The following is a 23,065-nucleotide window of genomic DNA, read 5'->3' as shown; positions in this document are numbered from 1 at the left end:
AGAGAAGATACTTTGTATGATATTTATCTTTTAAATCTATTGAGATTTAATTTGTGGCCTAACATATGGTCTGTCCTGGAAAATGTCTCATGTGTACTTGAGAAGAATGTGTATTTTGTTCTTGGGTAGAATATTCTGTATATGTCTGTTAGAGTTAGTTTATTTAAATTCTGTTTCCTTACTTATTTTCTTTCTGATTGTTCTATCCATTATTGGGAGTGGGATATTGAAATTTCCAACTATTATTATAAAACTATTTCTCCCTTCAATTATGTCAGTTTTTGTTTCATATATTTTGATGATCTGTTATTAGGTGTAACTGTTTATAATTGTCTATCTTCTAGCTGTACTGAAACTTTAATAATATGTAATTTCCTTCTTTGTCTCTTATAACCTTTTTGATTTGTCTGATGTTAGTATAGCCACCCCTGCTCTACTTCGGTTACTACTTGCATGGAATATCTTTATCCATCTTTTCACTTTTGATCTGTTTGTGTCTTTGGATCTAAAGTGAGTTTCTTATAGACAGCATATTTGAGTCATGTTTCTTAATCCATTTTGCCAAACTGTCTTTTCACTGGAGAATTTTATTGATATACACTTACAGTAATTACTCATAAGGAGGGATTTATTTCTGTCATTTTGCTATTTTCTATATATCTTATTGCTTTTTGGTCCTTAAGTTCCTGCAGTCACTGTCTTTTGTGATTAGTTGAATTTTTGTAGTGAAATGTCTAAATTCCTTTCTCATTTGCTTTTTGTGTAAGTTTTATAACTATTTTCTTTGTGGTTGTCATGGGATTACATTTAACTTCCTAAAGTTATAGCATTCTGATTTGAATTTATACCAGCTTAACTTCAATAACATACAAACACTATGCTCCTTTACAGCTCTGTCCCACCCCTTTTGATTGCTGATGTCACAGAATTACATCTTTATACATTGTGTGCCCCGAAATGTAAACTAATAATTATTTCAAATGCATTTGTCTCTTATAATTATGTAGAGAATGAAATGTAGAGGCACAAATATACTACCATTATAATTGCCCAGATATTTACCTTTATTCAGATCTTTATTTCTTCAAACAGCTTCAAGATATTGTCTAGTGTTCTTTAATTTCACGTGCATGACTCCCTTGAGCATCTCTTGCCAAGCAGGTCTAGTGGTAGCAAACTACCTTTTGTTCTTCTGGGAATGTCTTCATTTCTACCTCACTTATTTATTTATTTATTTATTTATTTTTGGCTGCATTGGGTCTTCGTTGATACATGTGGGCTTTCTCTAGTTGTGGCGAGTGGGGGCTACTCTTCATTGCAGTGCCCATGCTTCTAATTGCGGTGGCTTCTCTTGTTGCAGGGCATGGGTTCTAGAGCACAGGCTCAGTAGTTGTGGCCCACGGGCTTAGTTGCTCTACGGCATGTGGGATCTTCCTGGGCCAGGGCTCGATCCTGTGCCCCCTGCATTGGCAGGCGGATTCTTAACTGCGGCGCCACCAGGGAAGCCCTCTACCTCACTTTTGAAGCACAGTTTTGTCAGATACAGGATTCTTAGCTGGTAGTTTTTTTTTCTTTTAGCTCGTTGAATATATGGGTTTATTGCCTTTTGGTCTCCAAAGGTTCTGGTGAGAAATCTACTTATAATCTTACTGAGGAGCCCTTGTAGGAAACAAGTCATTGCTTTCTTGATGCTTTCAAGGTTCTCTTTGTCTATTGAAAATTTGAGCATGTGTGTTTCTTTGAGTTCATCGTTTTTGGAGTTTGTTCAGATTCTTGGATGTTTATATTCATGGCTTCATCAAATTTGGAATTTCATTTTCAAACTTGGTGTCCATTTTTGAAAATCTTAGCCATTCTAGATGTGTAATGGTGTCTCACTGTTTTAATTTGCAATTCCCTAATGATATATGATGTTGAGCATCTTTTCATATGCTGATTTACCATCTGTGTATCTTCATGTTCAGATCTGTCGCCCCACAACGTGGCTGCTCCTTACAGCTGTTGCCTTTTTTATTTAACGAAATTTTAACGTCTTCTCTTCAGTGGTAGCTCCTGGTGCATTCAAGCAACATTGCTTGCTTCCCCCTTTGTGCCCATGTTCTCTGCATGTTCTTTTGTCATAGCATCTTTGACTGCCTGTTACATTTTTATGGGTTTAATCTTTGCTGTTCTCTGCAATGCTGAACACTTCTGTCTTTCATCCATTTTATATTACTTGCACCTAGTTGAATACCTGGCACATGGTGTTCTTATATGTTGCATGAGAGGTTGACTGATTTAATGTATATTGATGGGATATTTTCAGTAAACGTTTGCTTTTCTCCCAAAGTAGAATGTAAGTAATGGACACCCTTAGCAGCCTTTTGTTTACTACAAACTCAGTAAAATGATTTGCAATTCAGTGGGGATATGCTGTTTCAGGGACCATTGTCATTCATGGATGTGTTTGTGGACTTTACCTGGGAGGAGTGGCAGCTGCTGGACCCAGCTCAGAAGCACCTGTACAGGAGTGTGATGTTGGAGAACTATAGCAACCTGGTGTCCCTGGGTAAGTACCACTTCCCTGAAAGGAGTGTGTGTCATCTCCAGGCTCCCCTTGTTAGTTGCTGAAAGCTGGGGCACTTTTGTATAATGCGTGGTGATTTCGGGCTTATATTTAGAGGCCAGATTTTCTTATTCCCCCTTTGGCATCAGAATCTGCTGGTTGAATGGTGTTTACTTTGCCAAAGTGCAAAAGGGCAGCTTCATCACGCTGCCTCTAAACCGAGTCTTCCCCATTCTGCTGAATCCCTGGGTCCTAGGCAGGTTTGGGCCAGGTTGTCTGTGATTTTCTATTCACAGGGTATCAACACACCAAACCGAATATCATTTTCCAGTTGGAACAAGAAGAGCTGTGGATGATGCAAATTCCAAGTGAGGGCCATCCGGGTGAGTGGTCAGGACATTTAGATCTTTTCCTTCTTACTCAGAATTGGTGTGAGTTCTGACATGATGTTCCCTTCGTGTTTGTACTTTTGGGTCATTTGTAACCATTGTCTCTTAGTTAATCTCCTCTGTGGCATTCTCAGCTTCCTTCTTACTTTCCCGTGGTGTTAGACTCATTTCATTATGCAATTAAGCAAGCTTTTCCTCTTTACCTCTTTTCATGTGACTTTCACACCCCTTCTACTTTTTTTCTATTTTTAAAAAATTACTTCCATTCATATTCAACAACCACAGTTCCGATTTCCTTCTCCTTGAAACCTATGTGTTAGGAGATTCTACCCTTTCTGCTTCTCCTTCCTAATGGCTTTGTCATCACTATTCTTTCTGAGTGTATTCCTGCATCATTTGATAATATCAGTTCTCTTGCCTGAAGCCTTTCCCCTACGCCTTACTCAAGTGAACCCCATGGAACCCACTCTCACACTGCACGACACAGTGCTTATTCTCCTTATGCTTTACTGCCCTCGCATGCTCTTTCCTCTGAGTGCAAAGGGGTCTTTCCTATATTCCCCACTTTCCTCGTATGTTATAAGTTTTAAAAGACTTCCACTCTGAAGATTTAAGCTTTTTCTTTCTGTATTGGTGACTGACAGCCCCATCCCTCTTTAATCTGGCCTTTGGTACTGGGTTTGATTGGTCCACAGGGCATCTTCCCTGCATGGGCCACTCCCTTGTCTCATTTTTCAGAAACTGGAATTGGAATGTCTCTTCTGCTGCCCTGTAGCTGTATGATAACTTCTTCTCACCTTCCTGTTTGTTAGTTCTGCTATGCTCCTGGTTCTTCTTCCTGGCACTGGGGCGTGAGCCTAAATCTCCTTTTTGTGCAGTTCTCTTCACTAGTCTTGCTATAATCTGTTAGTATTTTGGTCCTTCAAAAATAACTCTTTTAAGGCCTCCATCTTCTCAATTCCCACCTTCTTCTCATTGGGAATGAGATAATTCCCAATATTATCTTTTTTTTTCTTTTTTTTTTGGATACACCACACGGCTTATGGAATCTTAGTTCCCTGACCAGGGATTGAACCTGGGCCCTTGGCAGTGAAAGCATGGAGTCCTAACCACTGGACCACCAGGGAATTCCGTTATTTCATTTCTTGCTTGTTCTACTTATTAGCCAAATTTATACCTTTTACTCTTTTTAATACTGTTAGTTCATCCTGATGTTACTGTCAGATATATTTCCCTAAGCAACTATGTATTCCGTCATAAGTGTGGCAGGATAAATCAAGTTAATCTTTGTATTATTAGGATTGTTTCAGCTGCAATTTTTGATTAATCCTAAATCAAACTATTTAGGCAGAAGTGATTTATTACCACACATCACAAAATGTCCTGATGTGGGACTGATTGACTTACTAAATCCCCAAACGTCTATCTCTGCCTTGCCATTCTAACTATGTCAGTATTTCTCAGATTTCCTCCCCTCATGATCATCAGATGGCTCTTACAGTTCCAGCCAACACCTGCAGATATACCAGTGGGCAGTGAAATAAGAAAGACTGTTTCTTCCCACATGGCCCTTTTAATCAGGCATTAAAATCTATTTCAGGAAGCCCCAGCAGACTTACCATGTTGAGCAGGCTAGATTCTTATCACATATCCCTGTGTAAAGAAGACTCTGGTGAGGGAAACGGGGCTATCACTGTTGGCTCAGCTATATCATGCTTCACTCTCGGCAGGGGTATGGAGGTGGGTCCCCATTTTCCTAACTGCAGCACATGGCCTTACAAGTGGAGGTAGGAAATAAAATCAGGTTTCTGCCAGCCACGAAAAGGGCAGTAGAACGGCTTGGTAGGCAGCACTGTTCACCTCCATCTACCTCTTTGGTTAGCCATCATCCAGTCACACCCTTCTTTCCATCCATTCGTCTTCAAAAATATTCTATCACCCCTCTTGTTATTCTTCTAGTATATTAATGCAAGTCTAGGATCTTTGCTTCTAATCAGACGTGGTGGTTCTTCATGGTCTGGTGATCTATAATTAAGGATAAGTTATCCACGTACAACCAGCCAGACAGGTAGAGTGGTAGAGAGAAGTATAGGGTGGGTACAACAGGAACGTCGTTCTGGGAGTGCAGCAGCAGTGGCACCACAGAGAAGCATTGGAACCCGGGCTGGGCAGGCTGTGCTGGGGCTTCCTGCCGTGGCGTGGTGAGCCTGAGTTCTGCTGTCTTAGCATGATTTCCTCTTCCATTGTTTTCTGTGGCTAAACTCAAGATGGGCCACAGCCAGTAATCATGTTTAATACAGTCTTGAATCATGTTTAAATAATCTTTAATCTTGTGAATTCCTGTCTTCTACTCACTGGCTCTGGTATTCTGTCCTTATTTCTTGAATTCTTTGTGCTCTCCCTTGAGATACCAGCAATGATCTAATTTCCCGCAATTATTGTTGTAAAGAAAATGCTCAACAGCAAATACATTAGATTTCCTGGGAAATCAAATGAAGGAAGCCAGAGATGTGGGAACCAAGGGAAAATAAGCAGGAGTGTGGTGGCAGCAACAGAAGAATTGGGAGGGTGAAGTAGAGAAATTGACAGATTCAGTATCCATGAACTTTCAGAGTCTACAGGGACAACACTGACAGCCAAACATGAACAAATATGATTTGAGGGCAAAGGTTAATTACTCACTGGCCTGTTGTCTTCTTGATGGAAACACTTCTGACTTTAAGACCATGTATTGGGTTGGCCAAAAGGTTCATTCGGTTTTTTCCGTAAGATGGCTCTAGTAGCGCTTAGTTGTCTTTAACTTCATTCGAAACAGTTTTTTAGATTGTATTGTGACAGTTGTCGTATCAGTGTGCACTAAAAAAAAATTATCAAAATTGGTGAATATTTGTGTAGCCATTTTAATATTGAAGATGGAAGAAAGCAACATTTTTGGCCTATTATACTGTATTATTTCAAGAGAGGTAAAAACGCAACTGAAATGCAGAAAAGGATTTGGGCAGTATATGGAGAAAGGGCTGTGACTGATCTAACATGTCAAAAGTGGTTTGCGAAGTTTCATGCTGAAGATTTCTCTCTGGACGATGCTCCACGGTCAGGTAGACCAGTTGAAGTTGATAGCAATCGAATTGAGACATTAATTGAGAACAATTAACGTTATATCACAAGGGAGATAGCCGACATATGCAAAATCCAAATCCAAATCAAGCGTTGAAAATCATTTGCACCAGCTTGGTTATGTTAATTGCTTAGATGTTTGGGTTCCATATAAGTTAAGGGAAAAAAACCTTCTTGACCATATTTCCAAATGCGATTCTCTACTTAAACGTAATGAAAACGTTCCGTTTTTAAAACGAATTGTGACGGGCAAATGAAAAGTGGATACTGTACAATAATGTGGAACGGAAGAGATCGTGGAGCAAGCGAAATGAACCACTACCAACCACACCAATGGCTGGTCTTCATCCAAAGAAGGTAATGTTGTGTATATGGTGGGATTGGAAGGGAGTCCTCTATTATTAGCTTCTTCTGGAAAACCAAATGGTTACTTCCAACAAGTACTGCTCCCAATTAGACCAATTCTAAGCAGCCCTCGAGAATAAACATCCAGAATTACTCAACGGAAAACACATAATCTTCCATCAGGATAATGCAAGACCACATGTTTTTTTGATGACCAGGCAAAAACCATTACAGCTTGGCTGGGAAGTTCTGATTCATCTGCCATATTCACGAGACAATGCACCTTTGGATTTCCATTTATTTCGGTCTTTACAAAATTCTCTTAATGGAAAAAATTTTAATTCCCTGGAAGATGGTAAAAGGTGCCTGGAACAGTTCTTTGCTCAAAAAGATAAAAAGTTTTGGGAAGATGGAATTATGAAGTTGCCTGAAAAATGGCAGAAGGTAGTGGAACAAAATGGTGAGTATGTTGTTCAGTAAAGTTCTTGGTGAAAATGAAAAATGTATCTTTTATGTTTACTTAAAAACCGAAGGAACTTTTTGGCCAACCCAGTAATAGCCAGTAATACTCCCTCCAGAGCCGCTGTAATAGTCAAACATGCTCATGTTCATTTCTCACTGCATGGGGGTGGGTACTATCCCAGTTGGAAACTGATGTTTGGGAAAATATAATTTGGAGGTTGTGTACAAAATAAATAAGAGGGTTCAGATTTAGGATGTAGGGAAACCTGAAGTGAGGTATTAAGATCCTGTGATGTTGCTGTCTTCAAACCTGACCTGCTTCTGTGTTCTCTTAATACTCTTTTCTGTCCATTGCCTTGGTCAGCATATTACTTTGGGACATCTAGGTCAACTCTACCCATTCTCTCTTCTGTTCAACCTCCAAATATTTGTCATTATGAGTGAGGACTTATTCCTGTGTCTAGTTCCCTATCTACTTTGTATTTTTGGAATTTGGTTGGGGGGTGGGAGTTGGGTTGGGTTTATGTTTAAACAGCATTCTGGCCACCCTGCCCCGTCTGTTTTTCATTCCCCTCAGAGAAAAACAATTTCATCTCTTTAGCTCTTTCTTATGGTATTTACCTCCATGTTTTCTAAATAATCAGCTTATTCTCTTGCACCTTGATTTTCTCCTAATTGCTTAGTGTGAAGGGTAAAGATTTAATTCTCTTTCATCCTCCTCTCCTCATACTCCCCATGATATACACACTGTCTCTTCCCATACCTCCATCATCCTAATCAAGCTGTTTCATACTTAGATCAGTCTTCAGTTTTTATATCTTTACAACTATGTAATTTCTGTTCACAGGTAAATCATGCAAGTGTACAATGGTTAGTTTTCGTTCATAAGAGAAAAAAAATTTTTTTCTCTTGAGTTGTTTTACTTCCCTGCCCAGTTTTTGGTGTTATCATAATGTATTTATAATTAATTTAACCCCAGACTCTTCTTCACATGTCTAAATATTCTTTTGGTACATTCAGCTAAATTAGTGATTCTGTCAATTTCATCTTCCTGGTGACATCACTCCCATGTCGTTTGACTTGCTCCAGTGTAACCTGATTTTTCTCAAGACCTGGTTGTACAGTTTTTAACCTGGAATCTCCTTTCAGATTTTCTTTTCTATTTTTTTGTGTCATCTTTTTTCTTGGTTTGTTTGCATAGTAGCTTCCCATGGAAGGAACACCTTTCATAGTCGCTTCCTGTGAAAGGGTGCATTTGATATAAAATTTGAGACCTGTGCCTCTGAAAATGTTTATACTTTACTCCTGAATGCTCTGTTTTTTCTCTCCTAGTGATGCTAATGAGAAGTCAGATCCTTTCTAAATTTTGACCCATTATATGAAACTTTTTTGGTTTCTCTGGAAGCTTTATTAGCTGCTGCTTGTCAGTGTTCTGAAACATCTCGATGATGTTTCTTGTGAGTTTATTTTCATCTATTTGGGTATTCAGCGGAACTTTATTCCCAAGAGGACTGTAAACCAATCTGCAGTGGTTCTGCTTTCTCCTGAGCTCAGCACAGTGTTTGGCGCATAATAGATATTTAATGATTATTCGTCGAATGAAGATAATGCTCAGAGATCCTTTCCCACCTCTTTATATATATATTTTAAAATAAATAAATAAATAAATTTATTTATTTTTGGCGGCATTGCATCTTCGTTGCTGCACGCAGGCTTTCTCTAGTTGTGGCGAGCGGGGGCTACTGTTCCTTATGGTGCGTGGGCTTCTCATTGCAGCAGCTTCTCTTTTTGCGGAGCATGGGCTCTAGGTGCACGGGCTTCAGTAGTTGTGGCACATGGGCTTCAGTAGTTGTGGCTCACAGGCTCTAGAGCGCTGGCTCAGTAGTTGTGGCACGTGGGCTTAGTTGCTTTGCAGCATGTGGGATCTTCTTGGACCAGGGCTCGAACCCATGTCCCCTGCATTGGCAGGCGGATTCTTATCCACTGTGCTACCAGGGAAGACCCCACGTCTTCATATTTTGCTCATTTTTCTTTGTGCTTTCTAAAGAAGGCATTTTGCAAAATTTTGAAACTTAAGACTACCTTTATTTATTGTCAGTTCCCTTTGCCTATTTTCATGTTTTGATTTGCTTTGTTTTCCCCAGTGCCCAGGAGTTTGGGTACATTTACACTTGAGATTTTATTTATATTCAGAACTGATATCTGAAACTAAGGAAAACCTCATGATATGGCATTTTTAAGGCAAATTTTATGCTGTACTAGGATCATTTTACTATTTATAACATGAGTATTTTCATTTCTAGACGAAGTCTGGGAAATTGATGGTCGTATGGAATGGCATAAGGAAAATCAAGGCAAGCTAAGAAGTATGTCAAAAGGCTATCAGTGTACTGCATTTGGAAAACTATGTCTTCTTAGTACAGATTATGTTTCTTCAAAACAAAAACTTCATAAATGTGTCACAAATGGAAAGAGTTTGAAATATAATACAGATTTCGGTAATAATTATGCCAGAAAGAATCCTAATGGGTTTCATGCACATAGGGTATCGTCCTTCCATTCTAAACATGAGCAAGCTGTTATTGGGATAAAATACTGTGAAAGTAATGAATCTGGAAAGACTGCCAACAGAAAGTCACAGCTCATATGCCAACAAATACGTATGGGAGGAAAACCCTTTGAATGCAGTTACTGTGGGAGGGCCTTCAGCAGCAAGTCATACCTTGTGGTGCATCAGCGAACTCATGCAAAAGAAAAACCCTACAAATGTAATGGATGTGGGAAAGACTTCAGCAGCAAGTCCTACCTCATTGTTCATCAGAGAACTCACACAGGAGAGAAACTGCATGAATGCAGTGTTTGTCAGAAAACTTTCAGTTTCAATTCACAACTTGTTATACATAAGAGAATTCACACACGGGAGAATCCCTATGAATGCTGTGAATGTGGGAAAGTCTTCAGTAGGAAAGACCAGCTTGTTTCACACCAGAGAATTCATTCAGGACAGAAACCCTATGGGTGTCATGACTGTGGGAAAGCTTTTGGTTTGAAATCACAACTCATTATACATCAAAGAATTCATACAGGGGAGAAACCCTATGAATGCAGTGATTGTCGGAAAGCCTTTAATACAAAGTCTAACCTCATGGTACATCAGAGAACCCACACAGGGGAGAAACCCTATGGTTGTAGTGAATGTGGGAAAGCCTTTACTTTCAAGTCACAGCTCATTGTACATCAGGGAGCACACACTGGGGTAAAACCCTATGGGTGTAATCAGTGTGGAAAAGCCTTCAGTTTGAAGTCACAACTCATTGTACATCAGAGAAGTCACACAGGAGTGAAACCCTATGGATGCACTGAATGTGGGAAAGCTTTTAGGAGCAAGTCCTACCTCATCATACATATGAGGACTCACACAGGAGAGAAACCACATGAATGCAGTGAATGCGGGAAATCCTTCAGTTTCAATTCACAACTTATTGTACATCAGAGAATTCACACAGGGGAGAATCCCTATGAATGCAGTGAATGTGGGAAAGCCTTCAGTCGGAAATACCAGCTCATTTCACACCAGAGAACTCATGCAGGGGAGAAGCCCTATGAATGCAGTGACTGTGGGAAAACTTTTGGTTTGAAGTCACAGCTCGTGATACATCAGAGAACTCATACAGGAGAGAAACCCTTTGAATGCAGTGAATGTCAGAAAGCCTTTAATACAAAGTCGAATCTTATTGTACATCAGAGAACCCACACAGGAGAGAAACCCTATGGTTGTAGTGACTGTGGGAAATCCTTTACTTTCAAGTCACAGCTTATTGTACATCAGGGAGCACACACTGGGGTGAAACCCTATGGGTGTAATCAGTGTGGAAAAGCCTTCAGTTTGAAGTCACAGCTCATTGTACATCAGAGAAGTCACACAGGATTGAAACCCTATGGATGCATTGAATGTGGGAAAGCTTTTAGGAGCAAGTCCTACCTCATTATACATATGAGGACTCACACAGGAGAGAAACCACATGAATGCAGTGAATGCGGGAAATCCTTCAGTTTCAATTCACAACTTATTGTACATCAGAGAATTCACACAGGGGAGAATCCCTATGAATGCAGTGAATGTGGGAAAGCCTTTAATAGAAAAGATCAGCTCATCTCACATCAGCGAACTCATGCTGGGGAAAAACCTTATGGGTGCAGTGAGTGTGGGAAAGCCTTTAGTAGCAAGTCATACCTCATTATACACATGAGAACTCATTCTGGAGAGAAACCATATGAATGCCACAAATGCGGGAAAGCCTTCATTTGGAAGTCGCTACTCATTGTACACGAGCGCACTCATGCAGGGGAAAACCCTTATAAATGCAGTCAATGTGAGAAGTCCTTCAGTGGAAAATTACGGCTCATTGTACATCAGAGAATGCACACAAGAGAGAAGCCCTATGAATGCAATGAGTGTGAAAAAGCCTTCATTAGGAAGTCTCAGCTCATTGTACATCAGAGGACTCATTCAGGGGAGAAACCCTATGGATGCAGTGAATGTGGAAAAACCTTCTCTCAGAAATCAATTCTCAGTGCACATCAGAGGACTCATACAGGAGAGAAACCCTGTAAGTGCAGTGAATGTGGGAAGGCCTTTTGTTGGAAGTCACAGCTCATTATGCATCAGAGAACTCACGCAGATGAGAACCATGTTGGTGAAGTAAATGTAAGAAACTTTCTCTCAAAAGTCAATTCACAGGAATTCCCAGAATTGTACAAGAGAGAAACTCTGTAAATGGAATCATCTCATTGTACACCATGTATATGTGGCATGTGGAGGGGCATCCACAGAACACTGTTCTTTATACACACAAAAAATATCAGTACATGTGCACAAGGGACTCTATGAATTCAGTGAACCCTATGAAAGTTCTTAGCAGAAAGTCTTGTAGGTTTGTGCAGGTGAGGAACATTATGAATGAAATGAATGTCAGAAAGTCATTTTTTAATATACTAACATCCACAAAGAGGAAATTCCATAATGCAAATGAATATAGAATATAGTCCTTTGAAATTCATAATTTATTAAGAATTAGGATTTTAATGAGAGAAAACATAAATGAATGAATTGCAGGTATCATAAGCTCATACCTTGGAGAAACCATGCTATAAGTTAGGGAAATTCTTCATCTAGGAATGACAAACTTCTAGTAAAAAAAAAAAAAAGAAAAAAAATATTTGAATGAATGAAGATCTATGAATATTTCAGATGGGGTAAAGCCTCAGCAGGAAGGTTTATTTACTATTATTTTGATTCATTTGGAAAAAAATAATTTCCTTTACAAATTAAGGGAAATTATGTTCCAAATGGTCCAAACTTTTAGGAAACGATTGGAGAAAGTATTCAACTATCAATGATAGGCATGTTCATAGTAGAACATAAAGATTTTTTAACCTGTGTAAATAAATGTAATAATCAGGATAACAATAAGGATTACATCATAAGACCTGCAGGGATGTTTAGGTGTTATCTTCCTTTCTATACTATAAAATATGTTTTTTGTAGTTTTGCATATTCTTGTGAATGCCACATTTGATAGATAAATTAGCTAGATAACAATACCATTTTCCAGGGGTTTCTACTCTGCATAGCAACATTCTTATTTAAAAATACAACTTCTTACTAGAACAATATGGCATTAAAAATGCATTTCAATACTTTAAACCTTTTTTATTATTTTGTACCCTTTGTAAGTGGTACTGAAAGCTACCTCTTTAGTTATATAATCAATATAGTGCACGTTTCATGTGATTGTGTATCTGCAATCTGTTCTGCCCTCTCTGGTTAGAACACCTTGATTTCCTTTAAGAGAATTCACAGTGTATGCAGTCATGATGGGATCATCATTCAAGGTGCCCTGCCAGGAGTTGGCTGAGATAGTCCAGAATATAAATTTTTAATGGACTCCTTAGTACAGAAAATCAAACTTAGCTTTTGTTCTCAGGTAGCATCTTACTGTTAGTATTAATTAGTTCCTTCTATATAGATTACCCAGAATAGATTTAGGTGTTGTCCCTTTTTAATCCTAGTTCACTTCTCTGTTAATTTGAACTATCTTGTATCCTCTCAGTACATTTAAGTGATACCTTTAAGTGATGCTGCTGAAGTGTGTATGTATAGCTATAGATTCAGGATGGTGAAAAGTCATTCTACCAGTTGCTTACTTACAACGTCAGTTTTTTTCACAGCCTCACCAATTACCTTATGTGAATGAGCATTAATCTGAAAATTAGGTTAGGCTATCTTGGAGGAATATGAGGCTTCAAAACTGCAAATATTTCTGAAACACCCACTACTTTGTGCTCTTTACTTCAGTGGGGAATCCCATCTCTTACCCAAAGAAACTGCATCTTCCTTGAAGGACGTAGTCAATGATTTCTGAATCCCAAGTCCTTATGTGTTCAGCTCATTATTATTATCCAATGTCAAGAGACCTGGGGTGAAGAATGATGATTTACAGAAGGGAAGAGAAGGCTTGCATAAGGAAAGAATTTCAGATATCTGCTTCAGTCTATCCCCTAAACCTGGAAAATATCATAAATATGTATTTTGTCATTGATGTTTCAAGGAAGATACATACACAAAATAAAGAATAAACATATATTCTGTTTACCACTATCCAGGGTCAATTAGATTTTAAAGGTGCTGTATTGTGTGACACAAATCCACATTCAGCCTCTCCCAGTAGAAGCCAGAGATGTCAACATAATGTTGAAGGCATAAATCAAATACTGTGTGAAAGGATAATGCTGGATTGGGTCTGATTTTAAATGAAATGGAAAATTTTCCAGATAAATGAAACAACAAAAATCAATAGATCAGCAACCAGTAAACAAAATAGGAAAGTTAAAATTGAATTTCTGGCTTGAAAATCTACCTAGTTCCTCTAACTCTGCCCCAGCCCCAGAAAAGAAAGAGGTTCCAGAGACTTTCAGTAATAGTTGATAATTTTCAGGAAAGTTAAAGGAAAGATAATTCTAACATTTTACAATATTTCACAGGAAGTAGACATTTTGGGGGGAAATGACAAAGTCATTTGTGAACATAGATTTAAAAATCCTAAATGGAATTATAGCAAAAATGCATCTAGTAATGTAGAGTTTTTATTTTTTTAAGTCATGACATTATTAAGTGTAGCAGACTGTTAGTAGTGAACCCAGTATTTCTTCATTACCAACAGAATCACTGTATTTTTCATAATGGTGATGTGCCCGGCTAAAAAGCTGCATTTCTCCATTCTTTTTGTAGCTAAATGTGATCATGCTGCTAATTCTGAGTAATGAAATGGACATAGAAGTTACCGAGAGGGATAATGGGAAGGTTTTTCAAAAGGAAAACAAGTGGGGAAAGCCCCCTAGTGTGCTTTCATCTTTTCTTTTTAATGTGCAACACGCTGGATGTCCGGAGACTCAGCAGCCATCTTAGAATCTGAATTCCTCCTGAGGATGGAAGCTGTCTGCTGGAGTGCAGTAGAGAGATAAAGAGTGATGTATGGCTCTCTGGTAATGATGGAGCTGCTGTGCCAGCCCTGGACTACCAAGTCTGGGTATATTTTTACACAAAAGAGAGATGGACTGTCTTGTTCACGGCATCTTTTCTTTTTGGGAGGAGAGTTGGTTCTGTTATGTGCACCTGAATCTGATCCTAATTAAAACACATTAGGGTGTTTGGAAGATTTAATATTAGAAAATCTTTTTGTAAAATTAACCACACTACCAGAAAAAAGCCATATGAGTATCTCAGTATGTGTCGATAAATCATTTGATGGGCTATAATACCCATAGATGATTTTAAAATGTTATTAGAGATAGAAATTAACTTCTTTAACTTTGCAAGGAGTATGTTCCAAAAACTGACAAATGTCATATTTAATGATAAAACATTAGATGTATACCTTTAAGAAAAAGAACGCTCATCAATTTTATTGAGCAATATAATGGCAGTTCTAGCCAATATGTGAGAACAGAATGTTGTAAGGAATTGGGGTTTGGGGCAGAAACAAAAATCCTATTGTTTGCACATGTGATTGTCTATTTAGAAAAACCAAAATAAACTACAGGCAAATATTTAAACTACAGGCTGTAAGGCAAGGAGTTGTTTTGCACAGCTCTGAGAGCTGGCAGCTTGGTTGTGAGCACAAGCAAATCTCTACAATGTCTCCATGCTCAGATTCCAGGCCCTGCTGAGGGAAACATTGTGATTTACCCTCAAAATATCTGAAGGCAGTTTTGCACTAACTCAACCAAAAGCTTCAACAAAGCTCAGTCAGCTGAAATACAGATCAGATTGATTCAGCTCCACCTTATCTCCCAGCCTAAGAGCTGACATTAGAAAATATGTACCCTTTTCTGGAAGTAAATATATATTCAAAGAGCAAAGAAAATTATCAGGAATATATAGGTACCTTATATAATGAAAAGCATCATTTTACCAAAAAGACAATCCTAAATGTGCATGTACTTAACAAGAAAGCTTCAAAATCATGCAAAAACAGAGCTGAAATGAGAAATATACTCTACCATTTTAGTTGGACACTTCAACAGTTATTTCTCAGTAACATACCTTGGAGACCAAAAATCAGCAAGGCTATAGAAGCACTGAATAATGCCATCAATAAACTAGACCTGGTAGACATGTCTAGAATATCCAACAGCACAGTATGTATTCTTTTCAATTACCTGTGAAGCATTCATCAATACAGGTCATGTCCTAAGTCATTAATCTTAACATTTTTTAAATAATTGAAACCATTAAAAATTTCTTCCATCTGTAGTGCAGTTTAACAAGAAACCAATTGCAACAAGAACAGAAAAATCTCCAAACACTTGGAAATTAAGCAGCACAATTCTAAGTAATTCATGGCTCCAAGAAATTTCAAAAAAAATATGGGAAATATTTTGAATTATTATATACAACATGTACAAATTAAAATACAACATCGAATTTTTTGAGATGCAGAAAAAGCAGTGTGTAGAGGGAAATTAATGGCACTAAATGCTTACATTAGAAAAGAATAAGGGTCTCACATCAATAATCTAAAGTCCTACCTTAAGGAACTAGGAAAAGAAGAGTAAAGCCCAGTGTAAATAGGAATGAAATAGTAAGGATAAGACCAGAAACCAGTGAAACAAAAACAGTGGAAGGGGTAAGCAACACAAAACGCAAATTTGACAACTTTGATGGACTAAATTCTTGAAAGACACAAACCACCAAAACAATGTGAAATGGGTAACCTGAATAGTGCTACATTTATTAAAGAAATTAAATTCATAGTTAAAATTCTCCCAACAAAGAAAAATCCAGGCTCAGATCATTTCACTGGTGATTTCTATCAAACATTTAAGAAAGAAGTAATAGCCATTCTATACTAACTCTTCCAGAAAATAGATGACAAATACTTCTTAACCGATTTTATGAAATCAGTGTCACACTGATTAAAAGAAAAAACTACAAAATTTTAAAAAACTACAAATGTTCTTCATGAACGTAGATGTAAAAAGCCTCAATATTAGTTAATTAAATCCAGTAATATATAAAAGGGTAATACATGAAGGCAAATTTGAGTTTATCTTGGGTATACAAAGCTGAGGCTGATTCAATATTCAAAATCCAATCACTAATTCATACCTGTCCAACTAAAAAATAAAAATCATGTGGTCACATCAACAGGTGTAGTAAAAGCATTTGTTCAAATTCCACAGCACTCATGATAAAAAACCTCAGAAAACTGGGAATAGGAAGTAGCTTCCTCAAACTAATAAAGCACATCTGAAAAATGTCTACAGCAGGGGTCCCCAACCCCCAGGGGGCACCATAGTACTGGTACTGGTCTGCAGCATGTTAGGAACTGGGCCACACAAGAGGTGAGCAGCAGGCGAGTGAGCGTAGCTTCATCTGCTGCTCCCCATCACTCCCCATCAATCACATTACCTCCTGAACCATCCCCCCGCCCCCTGGTCCATGGAAAAATTGTCATCCGTGAAACTGGTCCCTGGTGCCAAAAAGGTTGGGGACCGCTGGTCTACAATTAATGTCATAATGGTGAAAGAGTGAATAGCTTCCCTTAAGATTGAGAACAAGTCAATTATATCCACTCTCACCACTCTTTCAGCATTGTACTGGAAGACTTAGCTGACTGCATAAGGTAAGAAAAAGAAATTAAAAAGATACAGATTGGAAAGGAAGAACGACAACTATTCAGAGACAGCATGACTGCCTTCACTCAAACACCATTTAAAACTTTACACACACACTAAAAAAGCCAACATAACAAGTCAATTTAGCAAGACAGCAAAATGTAAAATCAATATTCAAAAATCAGTTCTATTTTTACATACTTGCAATATACAATGGAAAATTAGGGTTAAAATGCACAGCTATTTATGATAGCACCAAAAACCACGGAATAGTTAAATGTGAGTGACATGAAATGTATGCTGAGAACAACAATGAAGAAGGGAATAATAATGACCTGGACAATGGGAGGAGGTGCCCTGTTAATGGATTGGAAGATTCAATGTCGTTAAAGTGTCAGTGTTCTCCACACGGATTTTTAGACTCAATCCCATTCCAATAAAATTCCCAGGAAGATTTTCTGTGAAAACTGACAAACTGATTCTAAAATTTATGTGGAATAGCAAAGGAACTAGAATACTCAAAATTTTGAATAGGAAAAACAAAGTTGCAAGACATATACTCTTTGATTTCCAGGCCTGTCATTAAGCTACAGCAGCTATGACTGTGGTATTGTGAAAGGACAGACATAGATTAGTGAAACAGAAGAGAGTCCTGAATAAAACTACACACTACATAGTGAACTGATTTTTGTCAAAATTACAAAATCAATTCATTGGAAAGAATAGTCTTTACAAAGAAAATGGTGCTGAAACACTTGCACATCTGAGAAAAATATGTGTCTTGGTCTATACTTACACCATATACAAAAATTAATTTTTTGAGGAATATACTAGAGGTTGAGCTTCCAGCTAAAGGGCTGATGGTGAGCATTTAATATATTTAATTTTACATCTAAGACTAAAATGAGGGTTGAGCAAAGATGGAAGAATACTTTATAAAGATATTTTCTGGTAAAGTAAGAATATGAAGTGAGCATAAGAAGAGGAAAGAGAGGGTTGGGGGAAGTAAGATACTGCCATTGATATTAGGAGGAAAGCAAAGGATACCACTTTAACTGTTAGGCTGATAATAAAAGATGGAGAAAAGTGGGATTCAGGGCACGATAAGAAGATATAAAAGTAACAACTGGAACAATATGAAGCCTAAATTACAAAAGAAATTATTTGAAAGAACAAAGAACCACACAGAAGAAAAAATAAATATAAATAGGTTGCACTGAAATAATGGAGGGGGCTGGAGAAAAACCATTTATGGCGGGAGAATTCCAACTGATAAATGCAGAAGAAATGATGAAATTAGAAAATTGTCATTAGGCAGCCACTATAGTAAAGATTGTTTCAGGCAGGAAGTAATGAATACTGAAACTTGTAAGCAAAAATATTATGAGGAACAAGTATTAGTCTCAAAGTATTTTCCTCTCAGATACTTCTTAATTACAAAAATAGTAATGTTAGATTGAGAAATTTCAGAAATTAGGAAATATTTTTACATAAATGATGGTAAAATACAATGGTAAAAAGTGAAGGAAAATGTATAGCTTTAATGTATTAAGAAAAAGGTTGAAAACCAATTATCTAGCCTTCTATTTCAGGAAGCCACAAAAGAAAAGCAAATTAAACTCAGAGAAAGTGGCAGGAAGGCAATAATGAAGAGCAGAAATTGATTAAATAGGAACCAAATGTACAAAAGAGAAATTGCCACTGAAAGTTGATTCTTTGTTTAATAAAATTCACTTCTGATCAAGAAAAAGCAAGACAGGGAAGCAGCCGCATAGCACAGGGAGATCAGCTTGGTGCTTTGTGACCACCTAGAGGGGTGGGATAGGGAGGGTGGGAGGGAGATGCAAGAGGGAGATATGGGGATATATGTATATGTATAGCTGATGCACTTTGATATAAAGCAGAAACTAACACACCATTGTAAAGCAATTTTACTCCAATAAAGATGTTAAAATAAAATACTGGGAAAAAAAAGAAAAAGAAAAAGCAAGAAAGAGGAAAAAAATACATTGCCAGTATCCAATATGAAATGGGATATCACAACAGATTTTACATGAAAGTAAATAAAGTAAATGTAAAAGAAGGTTATGCAATAGGCAAACACATTTGACAGTTTAGATAGTAAGGACAAATTCCTTAGAAATCACAACTTAAATTGGATATAAGAAGAAATAAAAAACAAATCAGTCCTAAATCTATTGAAGAAATTGAATCCAAAATTAAAAACCTTTCCACAAAGAAAGCTTGAAGTCTAGATGCCTTCCCTAGTGAATTCTTCTGAAATTTAAAGAAGAAATAATTCCAATTCTATAAAATTTTCCAGGGAATAGAAAAAGTGAGAGAATGCTTCCCAATACTTTTTTTGAGACCTGCATAACTTTGGTGCCAAAATTCAACAAACACACTAGAAAAAAATGAAAATGTGGACATTTATTTCTCATGAACAGATATGCAAAAATCCTAAACAATGAATTAACAGATGGAATCTAGTGATATATAAAAATTATATCATGATCAAGTATGGTTTATTGTATCCATGCAAGGATGGTTTATTGTTAAAAAAACAAACAAACCCCAAAAACGGGATTCCCCTGGTGGTCCAGTGGTTAAGACTCCATGCTTCCAGTGCAGGGGGCACGGGTTTGATCCCTGTTCGGGGAACTAAGATCTCACATGCCGCGTGGTACAGCCAAAATAAACAAACAAACAACCCACACACACTGAGATCCATCACAGTTACAGAATAAGGGAGAAAAACCAACCCGAGACGCAGAAAAAAAGTAAGTGATGAAATTAAACAGGTATTTATAGCAAAAGCTCTTAAATCTAGTAATAGAGAGGAACTTCCTTAATCTGATAAAGCATATTTACAAAAGAAATCTATCACAGACACTTCATGTTGCAAACACATCATTTCAGTTCAGGTGAAATACTTAATGCTCTCTCCTTGCATATAAGAATAGAAAAAATTACAACTATTACCTCTTTAATTCAACATTGGAAAGAAAGAAAGAAAACTTAGCCATTCCTATACAATATGTTTATGTACTTAGAAAACCAAAAAAACCTTGAAGATAAACTGTTAGAATTAAGTGAATTTAGCAGAGTGGCTAGGTAGAATGTCAGTATACAAAAGTCAACTGTATTTCTGTATATTATAAAACAATTAGATAATTGAACTAAAAGTACCATGACAATAGTATCAAAAATATTAAATGATTAGAAATAAGTCTAAAGAAAGGTGTGAAAAGCCTCTATACAGAAAACTGCAAAATATTGCTTGAAATTTCATAAACGAGATCTATTTTGTATTTGTGGATTGGGAGACTCAATATTGTTCTCAAACATTTCCCAGGGACTTCCCAGTGCAGTGGTTGAGAATCTGCCTGCCAATGCAGGGGACACGGGTTCGAGCCCTGGTCTGGGGAGATCCCACATGCTGCGGAGCAACTAAGCCCGTGCACCACAACTACTGAGCCTGTGCTCTAGAGCCCGTGAGCCACAACTACTGAGCACGTGTGCCACAACTACTGAAGCCCACGTGCCTAGAACCCATGCTCCACAAGAGAACCACCACAATGAGAAACCCGCAGAGCACAACGAAGAGTAGCCCACACTCACTGCAACTAGAGAAAGCCCGTGCACAACAACGAAGAACCAAGGCAGCCAAAACTAACTAAATTTATATAAAAAAAAATTTCCCAAATTGATCTATAAATTCAGTACCATCTCAAAGTCCTAGTAGATGCATTTTTGTCAAAATTAACCAGCTGATTCTGAAATTCCTGTGAAGATGCAAAGCGTGAAGCATAGCAAAGACAAAGAGGAGGAAAACTGAAGGATACACACTGAATATCGACTTATCCCATGATTAAAATAGTATGGTTTTGTGTAAAGTTGGACAAACAGACCAATGGAACAACAGATCAGAGAGCCCAGAAGCAGACCCACACATGTACCATCATCTGATTTAAGACAAAAAGTGCCACTGTAGTGCAATAGTGAAGACTCTTCAATAAATCAGGTAAATTGGATGTCCTATTGAGGGGGGGGGAGTTGACACACCCATACCTCGTACCATAAGTTAAAATTATTTCCAGATTAATTGTACACCTGAATGTAAAGGGGAAAAAAATAGACCTTCTAGAAGGTTACATGGGGGAAATTTTGTAGCATTTGAGAAGGCAGATCAAGTGCAAAAACAGGCAAAGCTAACATTTGGTGACTTAAGTCCAGGGTGGTCACCGTGGGGGGGGGGGTAGTGACTGGAAACCAGCACGAGAGAGCCTTGAAGCGTGCTGGAAATGGTGAGGACACAGTATCTGCACGTATGGAAAAATCAGAGGTAAACCCTGAAGATCTGTGCACTTTATGTAACTTACAAGGATAGAAAATCAAAATCATCAAGAACTTTTACAATGTGCTTTCATTTTCTTGGACTTGTATGTCTGTGCAAGTTTTCACATGTAATATTATGTTAATTTAAAATGCTTTTGGTTAAATATCTATTTAGGCTTTTTTCAACGACAAAAATAGATAGACTGATTTTTTCCAGCTCTGCACAGAGTAGGCAATCAACAGGTCCTGAGAGGATGGATTCCTCAAACGCAGGGACACTCACTCATCTGTGATGTCAGTGTCCAGCCTGGGCCTGGAGCGTAACAAGCACGGTTACTGAGTAACGAGAATGTAGTGCGCAGCGAGGCTTCCCTCCTCTCCCACCCTCCGAGTCAGTGTGCTGCTGGGTGACGTGAAAACCAACACTTGGGGGCCAGATGGGAGTGGGCTAACCTCAAACCCACCCCCTACCAGTTCTGTGAGTAGACCAGTGACTTAACCTCTCTGATGGGCATCTTGTCACATGGGAATGATGGCAAAATACCCACCTCACAAAGTCCCGTATGCTCAGTAAATAGACCTTGGGCTCTGAGTCCCTGTCCCCACCCTGCACCTGACCTACCACCAGAGGGAAAGAAGGTTTGTAGCAGATGAAGTGGGCCTTGTTTGGGCACAGCACCACTGCCCAGCCACCTTTGACCCTGAAGCAGAAGGAAAAATCGGTAATACTCATCTCATCTTTAAAACCTTTTTAGGGCTTCCCTGGTGGCACAGTGGTTGAGAATCTGCCTGCTAATGCAGGGGACATGGGTTCGAGCCCTGGTCTGGGAAGATCCCACATGCCGTGGAGCAACTGGGCCCGTGAGCCACAACTGCTGAGCCTGCACGTCTGGAGCCTGTGCCCCGCAACGGGAGGGGCCGCGATAGTGAGAGGCCCGCGCACCGCAATGAAGAGTGGCCCCCGCTTGCCGCAACTAGAGAAAGCCCTCGCACGAAACGAAGACCCAATAAAGCTAAAAATAAATAAATAAAGAAATAGAGTAGCTATTAATTTAAAACAAATTTTTTTTTAAATATTTTCTCTAGCAAAAAAAAAGAAAAAAAAGAAGCATTCCTAGTGCCTCTGGGTCAGTATGTTGGGAGGGTTTTCCTGTTCCCTACCCCACCTGCACCTGCCATCTTCCAAGAAAGGAAGGACAGCTGAGTCACTCTTTCAAGCTCTTCTTTACGTTCCCTCTGTCCTTCTCAGCATTCTACCCAGGACGTCAAACATCCCCTCTCTTTTTCTGTCAGGCATTGGTTTCCCAAGGGTGTTCCCTAGACAGCCTGCTCCCCGTAGTTCTGTGAACCCAACGAACGGCCCAAAGGACTGGTCTCCAATGGCTACAAGCACCCCAATATACAGACAGATTAGACAAATCTGACAAATCTGCCAGGGGGTACTTACCCTGGGGCTTCGAGAAGGCTTCATGGGGCAGTGCAGGTGGGCGAGGAACTCCCTCAGTGGGACCTCTGGGAACGAAGGTAATTCCTTGGAGGGAAGAAGGGTTCAGGGTGAAGTAGAGGTTCTTAGGAGGCTGTATCTAGATGGGCTTGCAGCTTTCCGTGGATCAGGGATTTTAAAAAATGTGTTCAGCTACTCACTATGGGGGAAAGTACATGAATGGCCAGGACATTTCTGAAAAGGACA

General features: G+C 38.6%; 1 protein-coding gene across 5 annotated transcripts in view; it reads left to right on the top strand.

Moving 5' to 3' along the window:
- Nucleotides 1-22,165, top strand: part of ZNF268 (zinc finger protein 268) — a 45,875-nt gene extending 23,710 nt beyond the window's left edge. For 3 of the 5 annotated variants that reach the window (XM_036823386.1, XM_036823388.1, XM_036823387.1), the window contains exons 4-6: nucleotides 2,422-2,548; nucleotides 2,842-2,928; nucleotides 9,162-13,519. In XM_036823386.1, coding sequence (XP_036679281.1) covers nucleotides 2,422-2,548; nucleotides 2,842-2,928; nucleotides 9,162-11,635 — 2,688 coding nt within the window. In that variant the 3' untranslated portion in view covers nucleotides 11,636-13,519. Of the gene's footprint in view, nucleotides 1-2,421; nucleotides 2,549-2,841; nucleotides 2,929-9,161; nucleotides 13,520-22,130 lie in introns of those variants that run through there. The other 2 variants (XM_036823390.1, XM_036823389.1) reach the window with 2 other exon arrangements.
- The last annotated feature ends 900 nt before the right edge of the window (nucleotides 22,166-23,065 follow it).

The sequence above is a fragment of the Balaenoptera musculus genome, chromosome 14, assembly GCF_009873245.2.
Source record: "Balaenoptera musculus isolate JJ_BM4_2016_0621 chromosome 14, mBalMus1.pri.v3, whole genome shotgun sequence".
In the NCBI taxonomy this organism is placed as follows: Eukaryota; Metazoa; Chordata; class Mammalia; order Artiodactyla; family Balaenopteridae; genus Balaenoptera; species Balaenoptera musculus.
This window is presented reverse-complemented; position numbering and strand designations above follow the sequence as displayed.